A 25,054-nucleotide genomic window follows, 5' to 3' on the forward strand; every position below is an offset into this window, starting at 1 on the left:
ACCCCCAAAAAACTAAATTAATTATTTTCGGCCCAGGTCATGCTCCCCCCCTACAACAGTTTCACCATTCACTCCAAAGATAACATTCAAATCACTCCAACTGCACACATTAAACTCTTAGGTGTAGAAATAGACAATAACCTCAAATTTGACATCCATATAGCACAAACCATTAAGAAAGTTAATAAAAAACTAGGACTTATCTGTAGGAACAAACACTTTATAACTAAACAAACCAAAACTACTATTGCAAGAACTCATCTCTTATCAGTCCTTCTGTATGCCTCTCCCATCCTTACTAATCTACGCCAGAGTTATCTGAAAAAAATGGAATCTTATTGTAACAAAATAGCCAAGTTTGCTACTGAAACCTCATACAAATCTTACCACTGTCTCGCCCTTAACCAACTCAATTGGCTCAAGCTACTTCAACTACTTCTGTTTAATCAACTCACAATAGCACATAATCTCTTCTACCTTCCAAAAAAACCCCCTGCACATCAAAATGTAATTAACCCCCACATCGCTACCAGAGCCTTACGATCTAGTTCTCAGAACCTAACAAGCGTTATCAGACACAAAAATGATGCTGGCAAATCTCTCTTTGCCTGCACTATTGCCAAAATCTGGAACTCACTACCTAGCCAAATAACCTCCACTATTGAATTTAAGAAACTCCTGAGAACCCACTTCAAAAACAATTGGCTTTGTTCATGCTACTCCCAAGGTTAATTTGCACCAATACCATGGTTAAGGATTCTACTAAAGGTCCCCTAATTCCTTTCACCGTAAAGCTTAATAATCACTGGTTATTTCTATCTCAAAATATTGAGAGTAATCATAATTTAGAAAGACAAAAAAAGAAAAATTTTTCTTGTGTTTATATTTTGTATTCTTTATAAACCCTACTACTAGAATGCTGTATGCTGACTTTACTAAAGGAATTGTTAATCTATACATAACTTATGATGTTATGTAGTCCAATCTCGCCTACATTCTTACTCGTGGGTTCGGCTCCGACTCTGCCAACTTTTTTAGCTCAAAGTCTTTCTATTGGCTGGGCTAAGATGGTATCCCATGCTGCACTGCTCTCTATCCCCAGATCTCATTTGCCGCTCATGTAGCTCGGACGTGGTCTCGCTCTTGGCTGTGGCTAAGTACCCTTTTTCTTCATTATCAGAGAATTTGTTGCTGAACAAAAAGCTATTTTAATAGCTGTTGTGTGTTTTTGTCTTGTGGAAAAGTTGTGTTGTTGATCGTTTTTTCTGTGGTATCCAACTAGCTGTTTTCAACAGGCTAGGCCTGTTTTCAGTTAGAGGACCTAGTCTGTCCCCTTGCTTTCCTTGTGTCATAAAACTTTACCGGGACTAAAAACCGTTTAAATTAGAGGTATTAGTCCTTTCCCCCTTGTGTTTGTGTCTAAGGATCGTTTAACTTAGAGATCTTGTGGTATTTGTTTGTTGTAGGCTTTTTCCCGCCTTGTGACTGTTTGACCGTTGGTCCATTTATTCAGTGATTAATTGTCTTTGGTGCTTTTATTGTTGGTTAACGATGTCCAAAGACACTAAGGAGCACAAGCCCTCGGGCTTCAAGAAATGCTCTAGGTGCAGTTATAAAATGTCCATTACCGATGGACACTCTGTGTGTATTGCTGATTCATCTCCAGGAGTCATGCAGCTTTTGTCATGCCTTTAGTCCGCAAGTTCTTCAGGAAAGGAAGAATAAATTGATTTTGAAGGGACTTCTGAAACCCTCCTTCGAGGAGGGTCTGGAGAGTGCTTCCAGCTCTAAGGCAAAATCCTCTAAATCAAAAAAGAGATCTCCGGCTCCATCAGTCTCCTCGGAGCCACCGGAGAAAATAGCAAAGTCTGCTTCGACATACTCGGCTCCATTGTCCTCGGGGCCGCAGGAAGTGTCAGTTGTTATGGAACCTGCTTTGGCTCCAATCTTCTTGGAACCTGTTCAGAGCCGATCGCCTAGCTTTAGGCCAGTATCCCCTCCTCGCAGGTCCTCTTAGGAGAGGAGGTCTCGATCTCCTTCTTTATCCTCTAAATCCTCCAGGACTTTATCAGATGTGGATGTCTATAGAGTGGTGCATAGACTCCTTCAGTCACCAGTTCTGGCAAAATTGTTCTCGGCTTCGACCCAGTCGGCTCCGGAGCCCGTCCCTCAACCTGCTTTGATACTTCCTCCTCCGAGCACACCTCAGCTTTCAGAGCCGGAGTGCTTGGCTCCGTGTGATGTCTCTAGGTCAGCTCCGACAGCCCCTCCTGGCTTATCGGTCCTGACGTCAGCTCCGACCCCGTTGACGCCGTCCACGGGGTTCAGGACTCAGGATTCTTCAGTCAGACCCGAGGGAGAGGCTTCGGGACACCTCTCTGTTCCTAGTCTTCCTCTTGGTGCTTCGGCACGGGGAAGTTTGAATCCTGTCATGGCTTTGGAGGCTGGTCGTTCTTCGGACTCTGGGAGACCAGCCTTCGAGGCCATGCAGAGCACGCTGGCCAGGTTGTCAGCTGCATCATGCGGGTTGGTCATTCTGTCTCCTACTACACCAGTGCAGGTCGCTGATCGCCATCTATCTCTAGACAGCGGAGCCCCAAGGCCTCTGGGTACCCCGATGAGTGGTCCCCACATTTCTGAGGGCCCCTCATAATTTTTGCCTGAGGAGCCACCCAGAAAGAAGATGTGAAAGAGGAAGCACATAGATTCCCAGGATGAGTCTCTCACATCAGACACCGACCTCAAGTAATCGGAGGGGTCCCCCAAGTCATCCTCTGAGAATGTTTTTTTCTCTGACATCCTAGAGGCTTTGAAACAAAGAGGTGACTGGCCATCCAAAGCCCCCTCCGAGGAGGAGTCTGTCTTCCTGAAGGCCTTTGGTGCTCAGCCATCTGCCTCCTGGGTATGTCTTCCTGAAGGCCTTTGGTGCTCAGCCCTCTGCCTCCTGGGTATCTCCACCCTTCGATGAGCTTCTGGATTTGGTTTGTCGAAGGGTGTGGGAAACCCCTGACTCTGTGGAACCAGTCCCCAGGAGACCCAATAAATTTTTGTCTGCTCCTCCTGATAAAGAATTTCTGTCCAAGGGAGTCCCTGTGGATGCCTGGTGGTGGCATCTGCCACTCAGAAGGAATTAGCCGAGACTTCTTCCACCGTCCATCCCCCTAACAAGGAGTCTAGGACCATTGACCGGTACGGGAAGCATACTTTTTCTTCAATGACCTTTACCTTATGGTCACTGAATTATTTATCACACTTTACACGGCTCCAGAGAGATCTCCTCAAGGAGCTTGGAGATACTCTCATGGGTAACGTTTCTGAGGCGGTGGCCCAGACGGTCAGTGCTCAGATGTCTACCCTCAATTCCATTGCAAACTCTTCCATGAGGCTAATCTCATACGCATCCAAAGGAGCGAGTAGGGCAGCAAGTTCAGGAGTTGCTCTTAGGAGGCAGGCCTGGATGTGCCTCTGTCATTTCGCAGAGGCCTTCAAGTCTTCATTCACCAACGCCTCTTTTGATGGTTCCTCTTTGTTCGGAACCAAGGTGAAAGACACTCTCACCAGGTGCGAGCAGGAGGGAAAAACTCTCTCTGCCATAGGAGTCCATTTTTCACTTCCCTCTAGGCCTCATCCCAAGGCCCAGAGGGGTGGCAAAATGTGGTTCAAGAAATCACAGAGATTTTTTCCCCGTGCACAAGGTGAGCCCCCCACCAGAGGCAGGGGAAGGGGTGATTATTCAGGGAGACACCGCCCTAGGGGCAGAGGAGGCCCCTGCAACTTGGGAGACCGCGATTCCTTTTGTGGTTCTCCCTACTGCCGCTCCTGACGGGAGGCCCGACTGTGCGTTTCCGGAGCCAGTCGGGGGTCGAATCTCATTATACCGGAGGCCTGACAAGACATCACCTAGGACAAATGGGTTCTATGAATAATTTCCGGAGGATATGTCATCCTCTTCTCATCAAATCCCCCTCCAGTCAAGAAAATCCCGGATGTTCCACCCAGTCAAAGGGATTATGCAGCTTCAGAAGTTTCAAAGCTGCTAGAAAAAGGAGCCATCCAACATGTCCCCTCAGACCAGATCGGATTAGGGCCTTACTCCAGATTCTTTTTGGTGCTGAAAAGGACAGGGGACCTGAGACCCATATTGGATCTCAGCCAATTGAACACCCACGTGCAAAAGTCCAAGTTCCAAATGGTCACACTGCAGTCTATTCTCCCGTTGTTGGGAAAAGAAGTGTGGATGTGCTCCATCGACCTCAAGGATGCTTACTACCACATAAAGATGGACAGAGCATCCAGAAGTCACCTACGCTTCCGGCTGGGATTCAGTCATTTTCAGTTTCGAGCCCTGCCCTTTGGTCTCACCACAGCTCTCAGGGTGTTTACCAAATGCATGGCAGTGGTGACTGCTCACTTGAGATGTCAGGGATTCCAAGTGTTTCTGTATCTGGACGACTGGCTCCTTACTGCCACCACCAGGCATTTGCTACTTCAGACCAGGGACGCTACTATCAACCTATGTCAACAGTTGGGCATCACATTGAACTAGGAAAAATCTGCCTCGTCGCCCTCACAGCGTGTCACTTTTATAGGCGCCAAACTAGACACCATCCTCATGTGGGTGTTTCTACCACAGGAAAGAATCAGAGTCCTACAACAACAAGTTCACACCTTGCTCCCTCTGAGAAGAGCGAAGGCAAGATGGGTCCTCCAGCTGTTGGGGACAATGGGTGCTACAATTATGTTACTCCCTCTGGCAAGGTTACATATGAGGCTCCTTCAGTAGCTTCTCTTTGCCCAGTGGTCTTTTCAACGTCTTCCGCTTTCTCACCCTATTCTACTCAGAGACAGGTGCAAACAGGATCTCAGTTGGTGGCTTCGCACCGACAACCTGAATGCAGGAAAGCCCTTTGTTCCTGCACCCCTGATTGCCACAGTGACCACGGATGCCTCCCAGATGGGGTGGGGGGGCATTATCTAGGCAGGACAGTCCAAGGCACGTGGCAAGAGCACGAGATGCATCTACATATCAGTGTCCTGGAGATGAGAGCTGGGCTACTAGCATTGCAAGCACTTCAGAGTTTTCTTCCTCTCGGGACTATTGCAATCCACTCAGACAATATGTCAGTGGTGTGGTATCTGAACAAGCAGGGAGGAACCAAGTCTTATCCCCTTTGGAGAGAAGCCATGCGAGTGTGGCAGTGGGCAGTGTCTTCCCAACATTTTCTGGTGGCAATGCACATTCTGGGGAAGTCCAATGTGATCGCAGACAGGCTACGCAGAGCTATTCTGATGCCTTACGAGTGGTCCCTGAACTGTCAAGTTGCAGAACAGATCTTCAGCAGGTGTTGTCAGCCTTGCTGCGACCTTTTTTGCCAGCCCCCTCAATGCCAAATGCAGCAGCTACTTCACGTTGATCCCCCCTCAGGGGGAGTCACCGAGGACGCTCTAGATCACGATTGGCCCTCCGGTCTACTATATGCCTTCCCTCCAGTCCCCTTGCTGTCAAAGGTTATTCAGAAAGTGCAGTCCTTGGGAAGTAGAATGTTTCTGATTGCCCCACACTGGCCTCGTCAAATTTGGTTCCCCTTTCTCCATCTCTATCTCATGGATGCTCCTTGGATTCTGGACCCACAACCAGACTTACTGACACACATGTCAGGGCAGCTCCATCCCTCTCTTCGGACCCTCTGGTTGACAGCCTGGCTACTCCACTTCCGTCATTAGTTAGGCTTCATAATTTTTCACTGGAGGTGGTTCATATTTTATCTTCCTCTCATAAGCCCTCGACCAGGAAGACTTATTACAGCAAATGGAAGAGGTTTTCAGTCTGGGCACATACCAAAAAGATTGACCCTTACACAGCTCCAATTACGTCTGTATTGGAGTTCTTGTCTATGCTCTTTAAACAGGGTTCAGCGGCTGCAACCATTAAAGTCCAATTGGCAGCAATTTCTACCTTTCATGTCGCAGACGAGCCTAGCCTGATGGCACATAGACTCTGTAAGGCTTTCCTGAAGGGCACTTTGTTACTTTGTCCTCCAGTATCGGAACCTGTTATGCTTTGGGACTTAACTTTGTTCTACAGGGTCTTACTTCTCCCCCCTTTGAACCTGCAGCCACTTGCGATTTAAAATTCTTAACATGGAAGACTGTCTTTTTTAGTAGCCATCACGTCAGCCAGATGCGTTTCGGAGCGTCAAGCTTTCAGTCAAACCCCCTTATTTGATTTTTCATAAGGACAGGGTTCCTCTCAAACCGAACCCCTCTTTTCTTCCCAAAGTGGCGTCACTCAGTAACCTTAACCAATCTATTGAATTGCCAGTGTATTTCCCCCAGTTCTCAAACAAGGCAGAATTCAAATTTCATCAATTGGATGTGCACAGTCAATTACGTTTTTATTTGCACAGAACGAAAGACCTCAGAAAATCTGATCAGTTGTTTGTTTCCTTTTCGGAAAACAGAATTAGGTCTCTTGTCTCCAAAGTTACGTTGTCCAGGTGGATTTCCAGTTGTATTTTTTTCATTTATTCCTCCGGGGGTAAAGATTTACCATTCCGGGTGAAGGCTCACTCTACTCGGTCTGTATCTACATCTACAGTCTTTCAGGCCAGATTGTCTATGGATGATATTTGTGCTGCGGCTACTTGGGCATCTCCTCACACCTTTGTTACTCATTACAAGTTGGATGTGGTATCTAGGGGCAGGTCTTCCTTTGGTTCCACAGTGCTCAGGAGTATTTTCCACTGAGCCTCCCAGGATTTAGGTGCTAGGGACACTGTCCCACGGGTAAGAATGTAGGCGAGATTGGACTACATAACATCAAGAAGTTGTGTACTCACCATAACGTTCGATGTATGTAGTCCATCTTGCATTCTTACTTACTTCCCCTCCTTCCCCCATCCTGGAGGATCTTGAGGTTAGGTCTAGTTTCAGAGCTCCCTTCATTCTTGGTTTGTTCTTCCTTTCCTTAGGTGGTGTTATGCATGGAGAATGAGTGCTGAGGCTTGCAGCAAACTAGATCTGGGGATAGAGAGCAGTGCAGCATGGGATACCATCTTAGCCCAGCCAATAGAAAGACTTTGAGCTAAAAAAGTTGGCCGATGTCGGCTCTGACCCCACGGGTAAGAATGTGAGGTGAGATGGACTACATACATCGAACGTTATGGTGAGTACATAACTTCTTGTTTCTATGGAACCTATATCTCTGTATGATATTTTTGTGTAATTTCTTTATGACATGCTGTTGGAGCTTTTCTCCCCGGGCCTCTGCTGAAAATGGATATGTTTCCAGTCGGACTTTCCCGGTTAACAAATGTAAAATAAAATAAAAAAATAAATCTAGAGAGCCGTCTCATTCGTCCACCTCCTAGGCCTCTCCATTGTAAAAGGAGCAAGGAAGTAGCTTTCCAGGAAGAGAAGGACTCCTCTAGCACAGAGGATGTGGAGAAATTGTCTTACTCTGGCCACTTGCCACCTCAAACTTGCCCAGACTCAGATGACGCACACTCTTGACCCCCCCCCCCCTTCCAGGACCTTTCCTTCGGGGAATTCCCTACACTGAATGAAGGTGGCTTTCAATTCCGAAAATAAGCAGTTTTCCTAGGCCCAGACCCACTACAGGGAACTGCTAAGCAGACCACTGACTATTACTCAAGTACATTTGAAGACATAGCTCTACACTCTCTTTAACCCTGCTCCTAGGATACCAGGCAGGTTTAAAAAATGCTTGAATCTCTCAAGCACCTCTACCAAAAATCTGAAGGCGGATCCTTCTGTTATCTCCAAAGAATCCACTAAAAGACCTACAAGACATCCCTTGCCTAATGACAGTGAACATAGATTACTAGACTGATTTGGGAAAAAAGCCTCTGCCTCTGCCACCCTGGCAGTGAGCGCTTTGAATTGTCGATTCCATATGCTGAAGTACTTTGAATATCTTTAAGACAAAATGCTAGCTAGGGTGAACTCTTGGGGATAGAACCTTATCTAAGGAAGTCCAGATGATAGCCAGAGAAGCTTTATAAGTCTCCAGATACTCCCTAAAATGTGGCCAAGATACTTTAGATTCTTCTTGCAGAGCAGCTGCACAGGCTGTGTCATCTGCAGACATGCATGACTCAGGACCCAGCCCCTGTCAGATCAGGTAAAGGCTGAACTACTGGATGCTCCATTAGACAAGGAATTCCTTTTTGGTCTTTCAGATGAACAAGTATTTAAAAAAACTGGATAAAAAGGAAAACAAATTAAAACTGTGAAGTAATTGTATCTGTCCCCATCCAAGGTACAGATTGAACTACCCTTCGAAATCTTGGCTGTTTCCACCTGTGCAGGACAAGGGGAGACCTCCTTGTGGTGAAGACCAAGACAATCTAGGAGATGGCAAATAGAACAGTCACAAAGGGTAGGAAGCTCCAACGAACCCATGTAGCACATACAGTAACTGTGACCGTCTTCTACCCCACCTCTCTTACTCCTTTCCATTCACTCCAAACCTCTGCAGGAAGACTCTCTTTCATATACCACTGGAAATCCATCACCAGTGACTGATGGGTCCTCAGCATCATAGAGAAGGGGTGTACTGTATTCAATTCAGAGAAATATCACCTGTCTTGGGAATTCCAAAACCACCAAAAGAGCAAGAAAGCCTCTTACCACCTATCTTGGGGTGCCATTTCATTAAGGATCCATCTAGCCTGTCCCTCTAAGACAAAAAGAAAAATGGCTTCCACTCAAGGATTTTTCTAGCCCTAAGAAAAGTGGGCACATGCAGGCCCAGGCCCATCTTGGACCTCAAAGCTAAAAAAATTCATCAACATCCCAAAAATTCAGAAATGCTTACATTTCAGAAATTACTGCCCATGATCTTCCAAGATGTCTCCATAATCAACGCAGACCTAAAGATACTTACTGTAATGTCCCCATAGTAGACCGTCACAGTAAGTACCTATGATTTGTAGCAACAGGCTTCCACTTCCAGTTCTGTGCTTTACCATTTGGGCTGTCTGTTGATTCCAGAGTTTTCACAAAATGCCTAGCTCCTCTGATAGCACATTGCAGAACTCTAGGGGTTCATTTTTGTCCATACTTAAGACGACTGACTCATTCAGGGAACATCCACTGCAGAGACACTAGATACCTTTCATATTACCATTAATGTTTCAGAAGGTAGGTCTCACCTTAAATCTTTAAAAATCCCAAACTCTCCCTCAAACCGGGATCCTCTTTCCTGGAGCCATTATAGACTTGGTTCAACAAAAAGCTTTTTTCTCCGAGTCAAGATGGCTTGATAAACTGTCTGACCATTGTGCTTCCAAAGCAGCTCATCACTGCAAGACAACTCCTGAGGATACTGGGGTAGTTGGCATTATGCAGTCTCATGATCCCATTTGATAAGCTGCACATGAGAAAACTACACTGGTTTCTGAAAAGCGTTTAGGAACAGTACTCCCAACACCTGGAAACCTTACTGCCACTCCTACCATGCCTGAAAAAGGAACTCCTGTGATGGGAGAGCACCATACAAAGGAACCGAGAGGCAAATTTCAGTCTGCTAGAAGCAGACAAGACCATTAACGCAAACAGTTCGGATGTCATGTGCGGATCCCACTTTGGGTACAAGGCATTTGGTTCCCACAGGAGATGAATTTGCATATAAATCTAAAGGAGTTGCTAGCAGTCTTATTTGGCTGTAAAAGCTTTTCAACAAAACTTAAGCCCATAGACACTGAAAATTTGGACAGACATCACAGTTACGTGGTACATAAACAAACAAGGGGGAATTTTGTCTTGCCCGCTGTACAGCCTTGCAACAAAAATTTCGATGTTGGCTCAAAAGATAGAGTTGACTCTCCATAGCCTCTTATATTCCAGGCCTGAACAATACCCTAGCAGATCCTCTAAGCAGGCACCTTCTAGACCCAACTGAATGGCTGGAGACGTTTTGGGTCTGACTGTACAGTGAGGGGTGTGGGTCCCCTCTTTAAATGTATTTGCCTGTCTCCACAACAGGCAACTACAGAAATTCTGCTCCAGAACACGACAGGAGCTTGGAAAATGGGTGCATTCTTCTTCACATGAAAAAAATGGTTCTTGTGTGCATTTCTGCCCTTACCCTGATCCCCAGGGTACAAACAAAATCTGGACAGACTGACCCAGCGTTATTCTAGTGGCATCCTCCTAGCTGATACAACACTGGTTCTTCCTCCTATCAGCAAGGGAAGACTCCATGCCCCGCCTCAGGATGTAGATTTCATCAGCCTGTCAGGTCTGTCTTCTATCTCCACCTAGCCACCCTCAAGTTAACTTCGTAGAGGACTGAGTTTTGATACCTAGGAATACATGTTGTCCCCAGGATGTGCTCTGCGTTCTAGTGGAAACTAGAAAGCTCAATATCAGGAAATCAAACTTGGCAAAATGGAAAAGATTTTCCACTCTGTGTCACAGCAGTGACACTAACCCTGCTCAAGCAGACACCAGCAAAGTCTTGCAGTACTTATCGGGCCTGTGTAGACTTGGACTTTATTTCAGAATTAAGGTACATGTATCTGTAATATCAGCTTGTCTGCAGTGCTCCATCTATCTTCTTGCACACATACTTGAAACTTTTTCCAAAAGGGGTGATTCACTTGATACCACCCAGAAGGAACCCCATTCCAGCATGCGATCTAAGTTATGTGATAGAAAAGCTAACCTTCTCCCCTTTGAACCTGCTGGCACTGCCTCTGTAAAGATTCCCACCTGGAAGACCACCTTCCTTGTAGCTGCCACATCAGCTAGGAGAGTTTCTGAGCATCCTTCATATGTAAAGAGCCTTTCATGGCCTTCCCACAGGGATAGGTTCACCCTCAAAACAAAACATCCTTTATGCCTAGGGTAATAGAATTTAGTTTAAACCAGACCATCCACCTACCAATTTTTTACCCAAATTCACAGATCAGGACAGAGCAAGTCCTCCAATCCCTAGATGTGCACAGGCCAATCCGGTACTAATTAGACAGGACAAAAAAACTCTAATAAAGCAGAACAATTACTGGTGGCTTTCGCAGAGGATAAACAGGGTACACCCATCTCCAAACAAACCATATCTAAATGGATAGCTAACTGCATTAAGTTCTGTTACTTACACCATAGAAAGGATTAATTGGGCATAATAAAACCCATTCCACAAGACATGGGGCAACTACTGCCACTTTCCTCAAAGGCATTCCCACCCAGGCCATCTTAGAGGCAGCCACATGGAACTCAGTGCACACCTTTACAAAACCCTATAACCTAGGGAATGTCTCCATGGCATGAGCAGGTTTCTCTTTTGCCATCCTTTATTTACTAAGGTTATACAGATGACTCTCCACCAAACGTTTAGCTGGAGGGAGTCATCCTAAGAATCAGTACTGCAGCATAAATTGCAAAGAACATAGTACAGCTGTGTCCCACTTACCATAATTGTAAATGTTCAAGTAGATCAATATTACAGTACACACTCCCACCCTTCAAGCCCCTCTGTCTACTGACTATTTGATGTTCATCATGTTACCCTGCTGCAGTCATCACACTTGGGTTATCCTGCCGTCAGGCAGTCCCGCAGTCGGCCCGAATTCCAAAGTCTTGGTCCAGCATCGGTTGCGGTCGCTTCTTCCCTGACGTCAGTGTGCCAGGGGTATATAAGAGGCATCCAACGCCATTTTCTTCAGTCTTTCTTGCCGCGCGGTGCCCGAAGCAGAAGCAGTTCACAAGTGCTGGTCGGCCGGCACCTGAGATTTTCGATTTGAATTTCAGTCCGAAGTCTTCATTAAAGCTAAGTACCCCGTTGGGGAACATTTTCTTGCCTCAGTCTGATGTCAGAAAAAGTTAACAATTGCATTGCTTGTGGGAAGCAAATACCTCATAAGGACTTCCATTCCTATTGTATTCCTTGCCTAGGCCCAGACCACGACGTTGCAGGTTGTCGGTTTTCCTCTAGGTTTAATAAACAAACTATCAAACACCATTTTGACTTCGCACGGCATTACTTTGGTAGGAAATTTAATTATATCATGCCATCGGAGCAGCCGATGACAGCCATTCATAAAAAACGCAAGGATAAGGACAGGCAGCCTAGGAATAAGCCAGACACCGAGGCGTCAGTTTGGCCTGTCGCCGGTTCTCCGGTTTTCAGTGCGGTGCCTACGCAGACCCTGACGACCGCAGAGCTGGAACCCCAGACAGCTGCGGATTCCCAAGCGGAGTCTACTAGGCCAATGCAGCCATCTACCGACACCGGAGCAGAACTAGACACCGCTGTAACGGAAACACCTTCGGTTGCAGAAGGTGTCTTCAGACCGACTACACTCACCATTAAATCTTATGCTAAACTTAAAACTCCTTTAAAACCAAAGAAAACTGTACATCAGTCTACAGTTCAAGGCCCCATGCCTAAGAAACAGATGCTTAAGATGGCTGAAGATTTGATTACCCTTATCAGGGGTTCCCATCCCCCTCCTGATAAAAGACCAAGACAAGAGGAGGATTATGCATCCTCTGATTACACTTTTCCACCTTATGAGGATTCTGATGCTGAAGATTCTATTCCCTCAGCATCTCCCCCTGAAGACTACTCCTTTGGGGAAACTTTACATACCATGAGGGAACATTTCCACTGGGAAGGCCAGGATTACTCAGATTCTAAGAAAAGGCTCAGAGAGTTCCTTTTACTACCCCAGCACAGGCCTCTTGCTATCCCTCCTGTTTTAGATATTGTGGATGATGTTTACTTGGAGTCTAGTTTAAATCCAGACTCTCTACCTCCTGCTCCAGCCAAACCAGACAGATACTACAGAGTACCTGACTCACACAAATTCCTTTATAAAAGCCCTGTAGCTGACCCAGAAACAATTTCCCAGGGTCCTAAGGGAGCAAAAGCTTCTATGGCTAAAAATCCTGTGCCCTCTGAAAGGGATTCCAGAGCCCTAGATAGATGGAGAAAGAAAATATACACCTCAGCAACTCTGGCTATGAGAGCATTAAATTGCCAGTTTCACATGTTGAAATAACAATTCCTGATGTCTCAGTTAAAACAAAAAATGAGCACACATTCAGAACAGCCTGAATTCAAGGAAATGCAGGATCTGTTGCATGCAGCTGAACAGGTGGGCAAACATACTTTACAATGCGGATTTGATTCATTGGAAGCTTCCTGTAGAGCAGCTGTTACTGGCTCTGTCATACGTAGACATGCTTGGTTAAAAGAACAAACCCTCCCTGACCATGTTAAAGCAACATTATTGGATGCACCTTTACAACAGGATGTATTATTTGGTGTCAAAGCAGAAGAGGTTTTAAAGAAAATGGAGGATAAGACAAAGTCTATGCAAATAGTCAAGGATTTTTTGCAGGTACAACCCCCTCATTTCAGCAGAAATTGGCCAACAAAAAACTGGTCCTTTCCAGCTTCAGACAGATCACAGAGGGGCAAATACAGACGCCCAAGGGGCAGAGGCCAGTCTCAGGGCCCTTACAAACCTCGCCAATGGGGTTCTGCTACCCAGAAAGGAGAAGACAGGCCCCAGGCTAGCAGAAGACAAACACAATGACTCTATCCTCAAACTACCAAGCAAATCTCTCCTGGCAACTCCCTTGGGAGGAAAACTAGCATTTTTTGCAGAAAACTGGAGCATCATCACAAAAGACAAATGGGTAATAAACATTGTCTCTCAAGGATACAGATTCCACTTTTATACCTTACCAAGGATCAAAGGAATGCCAAACCTGCCACCAAATCAATGGGCAGAAGCACAAAAACAAATTACAGCTCTCATGAACATGAGAGCCATTCAACAGGTACCTGCACAGGAGCAAGGACAAGGATTTTACTTAAGACTCTTCCTAGTCCCAAGAAAGGACAAAGCATGGATACCCATTCTGGATCTTTCAATTCTGAACACCTATCTGCAAGTATCAAAATTCAAGATGCTAACACTATAGCAGCTTCTTCCCATGCTGGGCAAGAATGCTTGGCTAGTCACTTTGGACCTCAAGGAGGCATACCTGCATGTCCCTATCAGACAAAATTGCAGAAGATACCTCTGCTTCATTGCAGGTTCAACGCATTATCAATTCTCTGCACTGCCCTTTGGCTTATCTACTGCACCCAGGGTCTTCACAAAATGCTTGGCACCAGTAATTGCATACTGCAGACAAAGAGGAATTCAAATATACCCATACCTGGACGACTGCCTCATTCAAGCAGAAAGCAAGGACATTCTTTTAAAGCATCTGGCATTTGTCAAACACCTTCCAAGTTGCCTAGGATACACAGTAAACAAAACAAAATCAAAACTAGTACCCTCACAAAACATAATATTTGTGGGTGCCAGCTTGAATACAACGGCCCAGATGGCTTATCTCACGCCAGACAAGCAACGACAGCTGTTTCAATATTTCAAAATAATGGCAACAAAGACCCAACTCCCTGCAAGAAAAATTCTGCAGGCCTTGGGATTCATAGCATCTTGCATACTACTAATACCATTTGCAAAACTGCATATGAGGAAATTACAATGGTACCTGAAAAGTGTATGGACTCAGCACAGCCACAGCTTGGAAACAATGATAGCACTCATTCCCTGCCTTCAACAGGAGTTTCTATGGTGGGCACAGGCATGTCACCTCAACAAGGGTCAGCCTTTCACCTTACCCACAGCCAGGCAAACTATGACAACAGATGCATCGGACTGTGCCTGGGGAGCACACATGGCAGGGCAGTGCATTCAGGGCAAATGGACTACAGCGCAGAGACACCTGCATATCAATCAAAAAGAAATGCTAGCAGTGCAGAATGCCCTAACAGCTTTCAAGGATCTTCTACACCCAGGACAACTACTAATAAAGACGGACAATACCACAGTTATGTGGTACATAAACAAGCAAGGGGGCACACATTCCTACCCTCTATGCAGGCAAGCAATGACTTTGTGGAACACTGCACTGTCTTACCAGGTTCAATTACAAGCACAATTCCTGCCAGGAAAGAAAAACACATTGGCAGATGACCTAAGCAGAAACATCATGGATCCACATGAATGGAAACTAGATCCGCAAGTATTTGCAATGATAGTTAAAAAATGGGGACGCCCAGACATAGATCTGTTTGCAAGCCCCCACAACCACCAACTTCAAAAATTTTGCACAAGGACCTTCCATCCACTAACTTGGAAAGTGGACGCCTTCTCATTCAGTTGGAAAACATTAACAGTGTATGCCTTCCTCCACTGCCTCTTCTAGCAAAGGTACTGCTGAAAGTCAGATTAGAGAGGCCACAAATGATACATGTTGCACCAGACTGGCCACGCCAGTATTGGTACCCAATGTTAAGGAACATGGCCCACGGCCCACCATGGATTTTGCCACATATACCTCACCTGCTCATCCAGAGAGACCATCAGATTCTACACAGCCAGCTCAAGACGTTAAACCTGGCTGCATGGCAAATTACATAAACAACCAGCCAACACCTTTGTCCAAAGCTGCTATGGATGTCATTCTGGAGGCCAGGAGGCCCAGCACCAGGAAAACCTATTCAGACAAATGGAAAATATTTTGCGCCTGGAACCAGGCTAAAGGCCTAAACCCCCTTGATCCAAACATCCCTCAGATTCTACAATATTTAACTGAGATGTTACACAAAGGACTTTCTTTTTCATCTATTGAGATCCACGCCTCAGCAATTTCAGCTCATTACAGCACGGATCCTCCTTTATTTTCACATCCACTCCTAAGACAGTTCCTCAGAGGGGCTAAGAACTTAAGACCGCCAAGGAGAGCTCCAACACCTACTTGGGATCTCAACTTTGTTCTGGAAAAGCTTACACTGCCGTCCTTTGAACCAGCTTTTTCAGCTGATTTAAAATTTCTTTCATGGAAAACTGCCCTACTACTAGCAATAACCTCAGCTAGAAGAGTCTCAGAGCTACAGGCACTAATGGCAGTGGAACCTGTCATCATTTTTCATCAAGACAGAGTCTCTCTATGAACTAATCCTTCCTTTATGCCAAAGGTGGTATCCAGTGTGGCCCTAAACCAAGCCATTCACTTGCCCACCTTCTTCCCAAATCCCCAGAACAAAGGAGAAAGACTCCTGCACTCTTTGGACATTCACAGGCAATTACGTTACTACTTGGATAAAACTAAGGCTTTCAGAAAAACTGACCGGCTTTTTGTAGCCTATGCTACAGGATCACAAGGAAAAGCTATCTCAAAACAGACCATTTCAAAATGGATAGGGCATTGCATACGTTTCTGCTACACACATCATGGGAAACCAGTACCTGCTAACATTAGGTCCCACTCCACCAGGGCTACAGCTACATCAGCAGCCTTTCTCAGGGGAGTGCCAACCAAGGATACTCTGGAAGCTGCAACTTGGAGTTCAGTGCACACCTTCACCAAACACTATCACTTACCTCTATACTCTAAGACTAGAGCTGGTTTTGCCACTGCAGTTTTGCAGGGCCTACTAGCTTCTTCTTACCCTGTTTGACTCCACCTCCCATCCTTAGCTTTGGGATTCAACCCAAGTGTGATGACTGCAGCAGGGTAACACGATGAACATAGTACAGTTTTGTACCTACCATAAATGTAGATGTTAGTGTTCACCCTGCTGCAGTCCAGGTTACCTCCCTCCATCGCCTCTGAACTAGCTGAACTTATCTCTACCACTTTATCCTATACTACCTCTGTGGTGTATTTGCTTGTGCCTAAGGGTTTTGTTTGATTTTTATATAGCCATATATATATATATATATATATATATATATATATATATATATATGTATTTTATATATATATATATATATATATATATATATATATGTATTTTTATATATATCTATATATATATATGTATTATATATATATATATATATTATATATATATATATATATATATATATATATATATATATATATATATATATATATATATATATATATATATATATATATATATATATATATATATATATATATATATATATATATATATATATATATATATGTATATATATATATATATATATATATATATATATATATATATATATATATATATATATGTATATATATATATATATATATATATATATATATATATATATATATATATATATATATATATATATATATATATATATTGCCTGCCTATTGGGGGCACCTGACATCTGGGGCAAGAAAAACTGAAGAAAATGGCGTTGGATGCCTCTTATATACCCCTGGCACACTAACGTCAGGGAAGAAGCGACAGCAACCGACGCCGGACCAAGACTTTGGAATTCGGGCCGACTGTGGGACCACCTGATGGCAGGATAACCCAAGTGTGATGACTGCAGCAGGGTGAACACTCGAACATCTACATTTATGGTAGGTACAAAACTGTACTTTTCTCCCTTGCTGGGGTGCAGGGGGTAAAGGAGTTTTTCTGTAGATAGTCCTGTTATCTCTATCATCCCCTGTCTGCCTCCTATGTTCTTTCCCTTTTCTCATTGAAATTTAGACAACTGGTTGTGCTGTCCTCAAGCATCAAAGATCTCTCACTAGCAGAGAAGATAGGCCCCTACCAACACAAGATGGCTTCCAGAGACAGAAGGCAAACACAACATACCACTCAACCATACTGAATTCCTCAGTATTTACCGGTTTTGAGGTCCAAATAATGAGGTGCAACGAGTTCCTGAGTGGCACCCCTTAATTTCCAAATTTTCCGGCTTTTTTTTTTCCCCCGACTTTTTTGGGCTGACGTCATCATGCTCAGAGGCTTGTGCAGTGACATCAGCTTTGTGAGCAGGCTGCCAGCCAGTCAGAATTCAGCTGAAGGCTGCTACGCTGAGTGAGTGAGTAGTACCGACGAAGCCGCTGCAGCGATATAGATAGAATAGCTAACTGTTTATGTCAGGCCCGATTGCATTACCTTATGGGTTTGGTGAAATGAAATCAGGTGTGTAACATCAATCTTCACAGTTATTTTTACACCAACAAGGTAAATACCCATATCTTAAGATTTGTTAGCTGGACTGCACTAGAGGTTTGCCAGTGATTTGTGTATCCTGTTCGTTAATGCTCAATGAGCTGTGTGTGCAATTCCATGCTAGCACTAACAATCGGAGCAACATTTTCTCTTGATACAACATGACTTGGGTCGATATTTTTTTTTCTTTTTTGTTTCTGTACTGTTAAAGTGAGAGGGCTAAAAATGTGCGGACGTGTAATGAATGAAAATACAATAGCTGGGCAAGAAACGAGAAAGCAAGCAATAACAAATTCTTGCAACTAAAACACACACCTGCAGTTAAAATGCATAGCTGGCAAGTTTGCAGTTTATTAGTTTTGTTGCATTCTTGTCTTTTGCAAGACACACATTGTTAAATATTCAGTTATATTGGTTTACTTTAAACATTTCATTCTTTTACTTAAATAGTTTCATGATGTGTGTCTAATTGCATATATGTAGGTTTCTACGTCTGCTTTGCTCTTCCATTGTATATTTCATTTCTGCATACTAAAAATGTTTCTGTACATTTCAGTCAAACAGACTCGCATAAAAATCAAAACCAACAATGAGGTGACAAACACGGTCCCAGCTAAAAAGACTTTTAATTGTGAACAAAATAAGAATATATAGGAAAATATATGAAAAACTGTAAATATATATTTATACAAACAATGCCTTCTTTGTATATGCATTCTTCATGATGTCCTTCAAGGATGCATCTGCAGTCCTTACAAATGGGTTGTCCTGTCGTCAGGCAGCCCTTCGGTCGGCCGGATTCCAAAGTCTGGGTCTGGCTTCGGCTGGTGTCGCTCTTCACCCGACGTCATTGCGGCAGTTCTTCGGGTATAAAACTGTAAATATATATTTATACAAACAATGCCTTCTTTGTATATGCATTCTTCATGTTTTATGTCAGCTTCCATGTATGTTAATATTTTGGTGTATGCATAGCATATAAACATATTTTAGATATATATATATATATATATCTACACACACACACACACACACACACACACACACACACACACACACACACACTATTAAGTAAGTATTGTTTTCCTGCCTTGATTCAATATTACTAAGAGGTTGTATTTTCAATAGATTATGCTGTCGTCTGTTTGGTGTAAGAGGATTCTATACACCTTCAATATAGACAAGGCATTGTTTGTATATATATTTACAATTTTTCATATGTGTATATATATTTTTTCCTGTATATTCTTATTATTAAAAATTTAGATTATGAAGTTAGACATTTTGTATTTTTAGTGATTAGTATATTCAAATATGTACATATAAGCGTGTTTTTATATTGACATATTGAAGACTTTGCAATAAGTGCTTGTTATACTAATTTAGCTTTTTATTGTTTCATCATTGTGGGCGGCCGCGGTGGTGCAGCAGTTAGTGTTGTCGCCTCATAGCAAGAGGTACTCCAGTTTGATTCTCGGCTGGGGTGCCTTCTGTGTGAAGTCGGCATGTCCTCCTTGTGGTCGCGTGGGTTTCCTCCGGGTGCTCCGGTTTCCTCCCACATCCCAAAGACATGCTGTAGGTGGATTGGACACTCTAAATTGGCCCTAGGTGTGAGTGTGTGTGTGTGTGTGTGTGTGTGTGTGTGTGTGTGCCTTCTGTGGAAGGTTGGGCGCCGGCTGGCAACTTGACACCGTAAAACTCTACTGCCAGTCATGAGCGGACAGGTGATCCGCTGTGGCGAACCCTAACCGGGAAAAGCCGAAAGAAGAAGAAGATTGTTTCATTATTGTGATTGGTCAATTATATAATGATTAGATACTTAGTTGTATTTAAGTAGCTGTGATTAATTTGCTTGATATGTCTGATAAGTGTCCTAGCTTGACGCGAAAGCGCTCACACCTTTTTATTTTGTTCACGATTAAAAGTCTTCTTAGCTGCGACCGTGTTTGTCACCTCATTGTTAGTTTTGATTGTTCCTGATTTCCTTGAGGTGCTTAGTCTGCTGACTTCTGTGTTATTTGGCTAGACTTGCATAAAAACTGTTAGCATAGTTTGGATGTTTGTGGAAATAATTGTTTTCTTAAGGTTCAGTTTTATGTTGGTCTGTCAGTATCCAGTCAACATCGGAGTGCTGTGCAAGAAAATTGTAGGAGTTTAGAGAATATAAATATTCAGGATTTCATTTCATCAAAAAAGTAAGGTATAAATGTGCAACTGCTGTGTTACTATAGTAATCTGGGATTTCATCTGCAGTCAAAGCAGGATGAAAAGATATTTTGCCATCAAAAGCAATTTGCCACAAACATTTGGTACCTCTTTCCTACCTTGCTTAGTCTTGTCATGTTAAACATGTAATACTACTGCCATTTCTTTTTTAAACTTCGTACATTTTGAACTACTAATCACTGTTTGTGTGTTACTTTTTTCTTTAACTGAAGCTGAGTGTTTACTTGTCCTAGTGTTAACATTTAAATTAACTTTCTGTTTGAGCATCATCCAGAAGTTTTTGTCTCAGGAAAACATTCTGTTCTAGTCTGTCCCACTGACAGACCAGCATCTGTCATGCATTCGAATGACCATAATGTAGGGGATTATAAAGATGAGAGTACTTGTTTGTCATGTGGTCTTGTTCCATAGAATATGAGTGTATTATACACTATTATACCATGACCCCCCCCCCCACCCACAACGCGCACGCTGATTGGCCAGCGTGCACATTGTAAATCGAGTTATACTAATGGAAAAAGGTCCGGTCGCCCGGACTTTTTTCCATTAGTATAACTCTACTTTTAAAACACTGTCTCGCCATGTTAAATGGGTTTAACATAGCGAGGCAGCTTTAAAATAAGCAACGGAGATCTCCGTTGCTTATTTTAAAGCTGTCTCTATGCTAAACCCATTTAACATAGCGAGACAGGTTTAAAAACGCATACGGAGAAAGCAAGATCTCAGTTGCTTTTTACTGTTTGCTATGTTAAATGGGTTTAACATAGCGAGACAGTTTAAAATAAGCAACGGACATCTCCGTTGCTTATTTTAACTGTCTCGCTATGTTAAACCCATTTAACATAGCAAAATAAAAAGCAACGGAGATCTTGCTTTCTCCGTTGCTCACAGCTCTGATGTACTGCGCGGCGCAGTACATCAGAACTGCCGCGGATGCCAGACATCTGCGGAAGGGCAGTAAACAGGCATTATACTATGCCATTATTTAAGAAAAGTAATAGTTTCTTTTCTTAAATAATGTCATAATATAATAGCAATAACCACTTCTGGGTGTGGGGAATGCTGTATTTACCCACGGTTGGCTTTGTTTGGTCTCGGGCCTCGGGACCAAACCACACCAACCGTGGGTAAATCCAGCATTACCCACACCCAGGCGTGGGTTATTGCTATATTAAGGGCGCTTTACATTTGTATTGGAATATGTTTTTTTAGCAAAGTGATTTTCACAGGTTTGTCTGAATTTACGAACACCAGAGTTTTCATTTTTCTGATTTCTTTCATTCTGTGCAGCATTACGAAGTAAATTTTTTTTTCTCAACAGTATTCGGACAAAGTGAACATGACATCTGTTTATGAGCAGGTAGTTTTATTTATATAGCTTTGCAGTTTAACTTTTGTAAGTCTCATAGGATGGCTGGTTGTACAAGAGTTGGGGTGTCATGATGTCTGCAGTATCCAGCATCTACATAATTTTGCCAATGTCTCCACCATACTGCTTAGCACAAGAAATCTGGGCATAACCAAAAGTAATGGGGGGGGGGGCAAAGGCCCAAAATAGGGGCAGAGTTTAACTTTCTAAATTTATAAGAGCAATTTTTAATAGAATAACATGTGTTGCATCAGTATGAATTTTTTAAAGGATAACAAATCTGAAACTCAAATGTCTTTCACTATTTAGAGACTTCAGTCCTCAGTAAATTGCCAGAAAACCACAAATACGAGGAGTAGACAAAGTATGAGACAGAAATCTGGACAGTTGAAAGGTATGGTCTTTACTAGGATGTACATCAGGGATGGAATGGTTTGTTACACACAACAGTGCTCTGTAACAATTGAGAGAGGCTTGCTGCATTTCTGAAATAGAAAACATGAGGTATATACAAATTTAGTGAGTTCTTATATACTGAGTGGTAATGTTTAATGGATAAGAGAAGGGAATCAAATTACGGCAGCAGAGCTATTCCCTGTTTTTTCTCCCCACAGTACCTGATGGGTTTCCTGCGTGCCGCAGCACTACTGACAGTTAAACTCTGGTTTTTACTGGAGGGGCAAATACAGTTCTGATTTTTCAACAATAAATCTGTACTACAATGTGACTATTTCATGAAGAATCAACATTAATTACAGTTGATAGGAACTTGTCATCACACATTGAAATCAACAGCACAAGGAACTCAAATTGAAGATATTATGGACGTTGTCTGAATACATTGTAATCATGCCATAACATAACCATGGTATAAAAAAATCAACTTAAATCAGGGGTGTATGCTTGCTGTTTTATCATTAACTTGAATATACAAGCAAAGGAATACAGTTCAGCTATCAGTGTTGAGAATTATGTTTTCTTCCTCTGCTAGATCATGCCAGTGAATATTACAAGTACTTTATTTATATATTTATTATGCTTAACTAGATATTTTTGGTTATGTTTATATTTAACATCTAAGGTTTACATTTCTGAGTCCTAACCTTTTGCTTATTTTGTGTTTCATGATCACTTCTTGGTTGTCTGTTCTTCAGTTTGCATTTAAAAGTTGATATCCCAGAATTCCACTGGAGTGGGTGGGGTTGCATAATTATGCACGCAAATTTTATGTTAATCAACATACAGATTTGTACTTATTTTTCATGGGCCTTTGGCCAGATTTTTGATGCTTCCTGGTTGAGAGGTATGAAACACAAGATGGCTACCAGAAACACAGAAGGAAAAACAGAAAAGACTATGCTACTCAATTTAAGGGTTAAGGACACAGTAAAACTCACAAAAAAGCACAGGTTAATCACTTGCAGACAAAAAGAGAACTCTCAGTATGAAAAAATACAGATAAACAGTAATGAACTGCAGTAAATAGCAATGAAATACGGTTAAACAGTAATGAAATGCAGTTAATCAGTAAAGTGCTTTAAAACAGTCAAATGTAATAAATTAGCTCACAATCACAACAGCAAAAAACAGTTCAAATAAAGCAGCAGTTCAGTAGAATAATGTCATCAATTTAATGCAGCAAACTGTATGCAGTTGAATACCGAAGCGCAAGCAGTAAAATAAAGTAGGAAGGGGCACAATTTTTTCAAGTAGAAAATGAGGAGACAGAAGATGATTAATTCATGGTTAAGAAGCTAAAGAGGTGGGCCTTCACAACTGACCACAGTGTACTCAGTAGAGAGAGCTGATGCAATGGGTGGGCCTTCATAACTGATCTCACTCTACTCAGGAGAATGAACTGATACAGTGGGACTAAGAGGAGTGTCCAGTATCAGATTTATAGTAGAGGTGGGCAACTCGAAAGTCACCTGGCTTTAAGACCACAACAACAGTTTGGCAGGTGGGTGGGAATACAAGATCAGAACAGAGGTAATTATTCAATTCATTAAGCCTAAAAACAGTTGCACAGTTTAAACAGATATGCAGCAAATATTGTTTTAGTTAACCAGAAGTGCAGAAAACAGTTGAAAGTAAGCACTTCTCTTTTTTAGTCTCACAGCAAGTTTTGAGAAAACAGGAGAGCAAGGGCAGAAGGCCTAACTCACTGCAGCTTTGAGCAGATGAGCAAAAACTGGTTTAAACACTGGTTATTTAAGGCAGAGAAACAGGAACCAGCCAAAGTTTAAATTATCCAATCAAAACCTCCCTAAACAGAGCTCTGTAGCAGTAACTCTAGCTAGATCAGACCAAACTGAAACCCCCTCCCATGAAGTAACAATAGGGCTCTCTAGACAATAGATTAACTGTACTACAAGCTCCAGAGGTCGCAAACAGTACTAGATTCAGCTCTATACTAGGGTTTTTCAAGTGCTGCAACAAGTAAAATGAACAGAACAAGAAGAGAAATAAAAAGGAGACAAAGATCAGAACAGAGTTAAGGATTCAACTCGCTAAGCCTAAAAAACAGTTGCACAGTTTAAACAGATATGCAGCAAATATTGCTTTAGTCAGAAGTTTAGAAAACAGTTGAAAATAAGCACTTATCTTTTATAGACTTACAGCAGCTTTTTGGAAAACAGCAGAACAAGGGCAGAAGGTCAAACTCACTGCAGCTTTGATTTCTTTTAATGTAATTCACTCATGTTTTCATTAACAAAACAAACCAACTGTCCCTTTCAGGGGCAGTAGGAAAGCATTATTACTTGCTCAAAGTCCCACAATGGACAACTGCTGATGGAGATTCAACCCCAGGAGTAAAGGGTGAAGCTCATTAATGGTTCTTAACCATGACCCTGTGCATTAAAGTGCCAGACATGCTGTCATCTTTAGCTGCTATTTGTCAAGTCTCATAAAAGAGCGATCAGGCAGAGCTTCTTTGCATGAGATGAGTTGTTAACTTGGTATTAAGCTTAGCAGTGATACTTCAGTTTTGCATCTCAGCAGTAATAATAGGTTATGTGCTGTGAGTACTGCTGTTCTTGTTCAGAAATGATTGCATGTCTGTAGGTTGAACTAGAAGTCACTTAATCGAAGATGTTTTTCCACACAGGTGAAGCAGAAAGAAAATGATGTAGCATTAAAATGTTTCCAAAGAATAGTCTTCTCTCTGGATGCTTTAAACTGGGAAGAAAGACAGCTTGCACTGGTGAAAGGACTTCTTGCTGGGAATGTGTTCGACTGGGGAGCAAAAGCTGTATCAGAGTATGTGTTACACTATTTCCTTGTTCCATTTTTTTTCTTTTATTTCCTGAATGTTTTCTACTGCCTTGGACATCTGTGTGCGATGCATACACACATACATACATACACACACGTGTGTGTATGTGTATATATATATATATATATATATATATATATATATATATATAAAATATTATTTATTTATTTATTTTTTCTAATGATAT

At 42.6% G+C, this 25,054-nt stretch overlaps 1 protein-coding gene across 1 annotated transcript in view; it reads left to right on the top strand.

Moving 5' to 3' along the window:
* PANK4 (pantothenate kinase 4 (inactive)) overlaps positions 1-25,054 on the top strand; it is a 1,309,469-nt gene that overhangs the window by 612,009 nt on the left and 672,406 nt on the right. The window contains exon 11 of the mRNA XM_044063577.1: positions 24,700-24,851. Coding sequence (XP_043919512.1) covers positions 24,700-24,851 — 152 coding nt within the window. The remainder of the gene's footprint in view (positions 1-24,699; positions 24,852-25,054) is intronic.

This window comes from Protopterus annectens, chromosome 2.part1 (assembly GCF_019279795.1).
Source record: "Protopterus annectens isolate FY-2018-M chromosome 2.part1, PAN1.0, whole genome shotgun sequence".
In the NCBI taxonomy this organism is placed as follows: Eukaryota; Metazoa; Chordata; order Ceratodontiformes; family Protopteridae; genus Protopterus; species Protopterus annectens.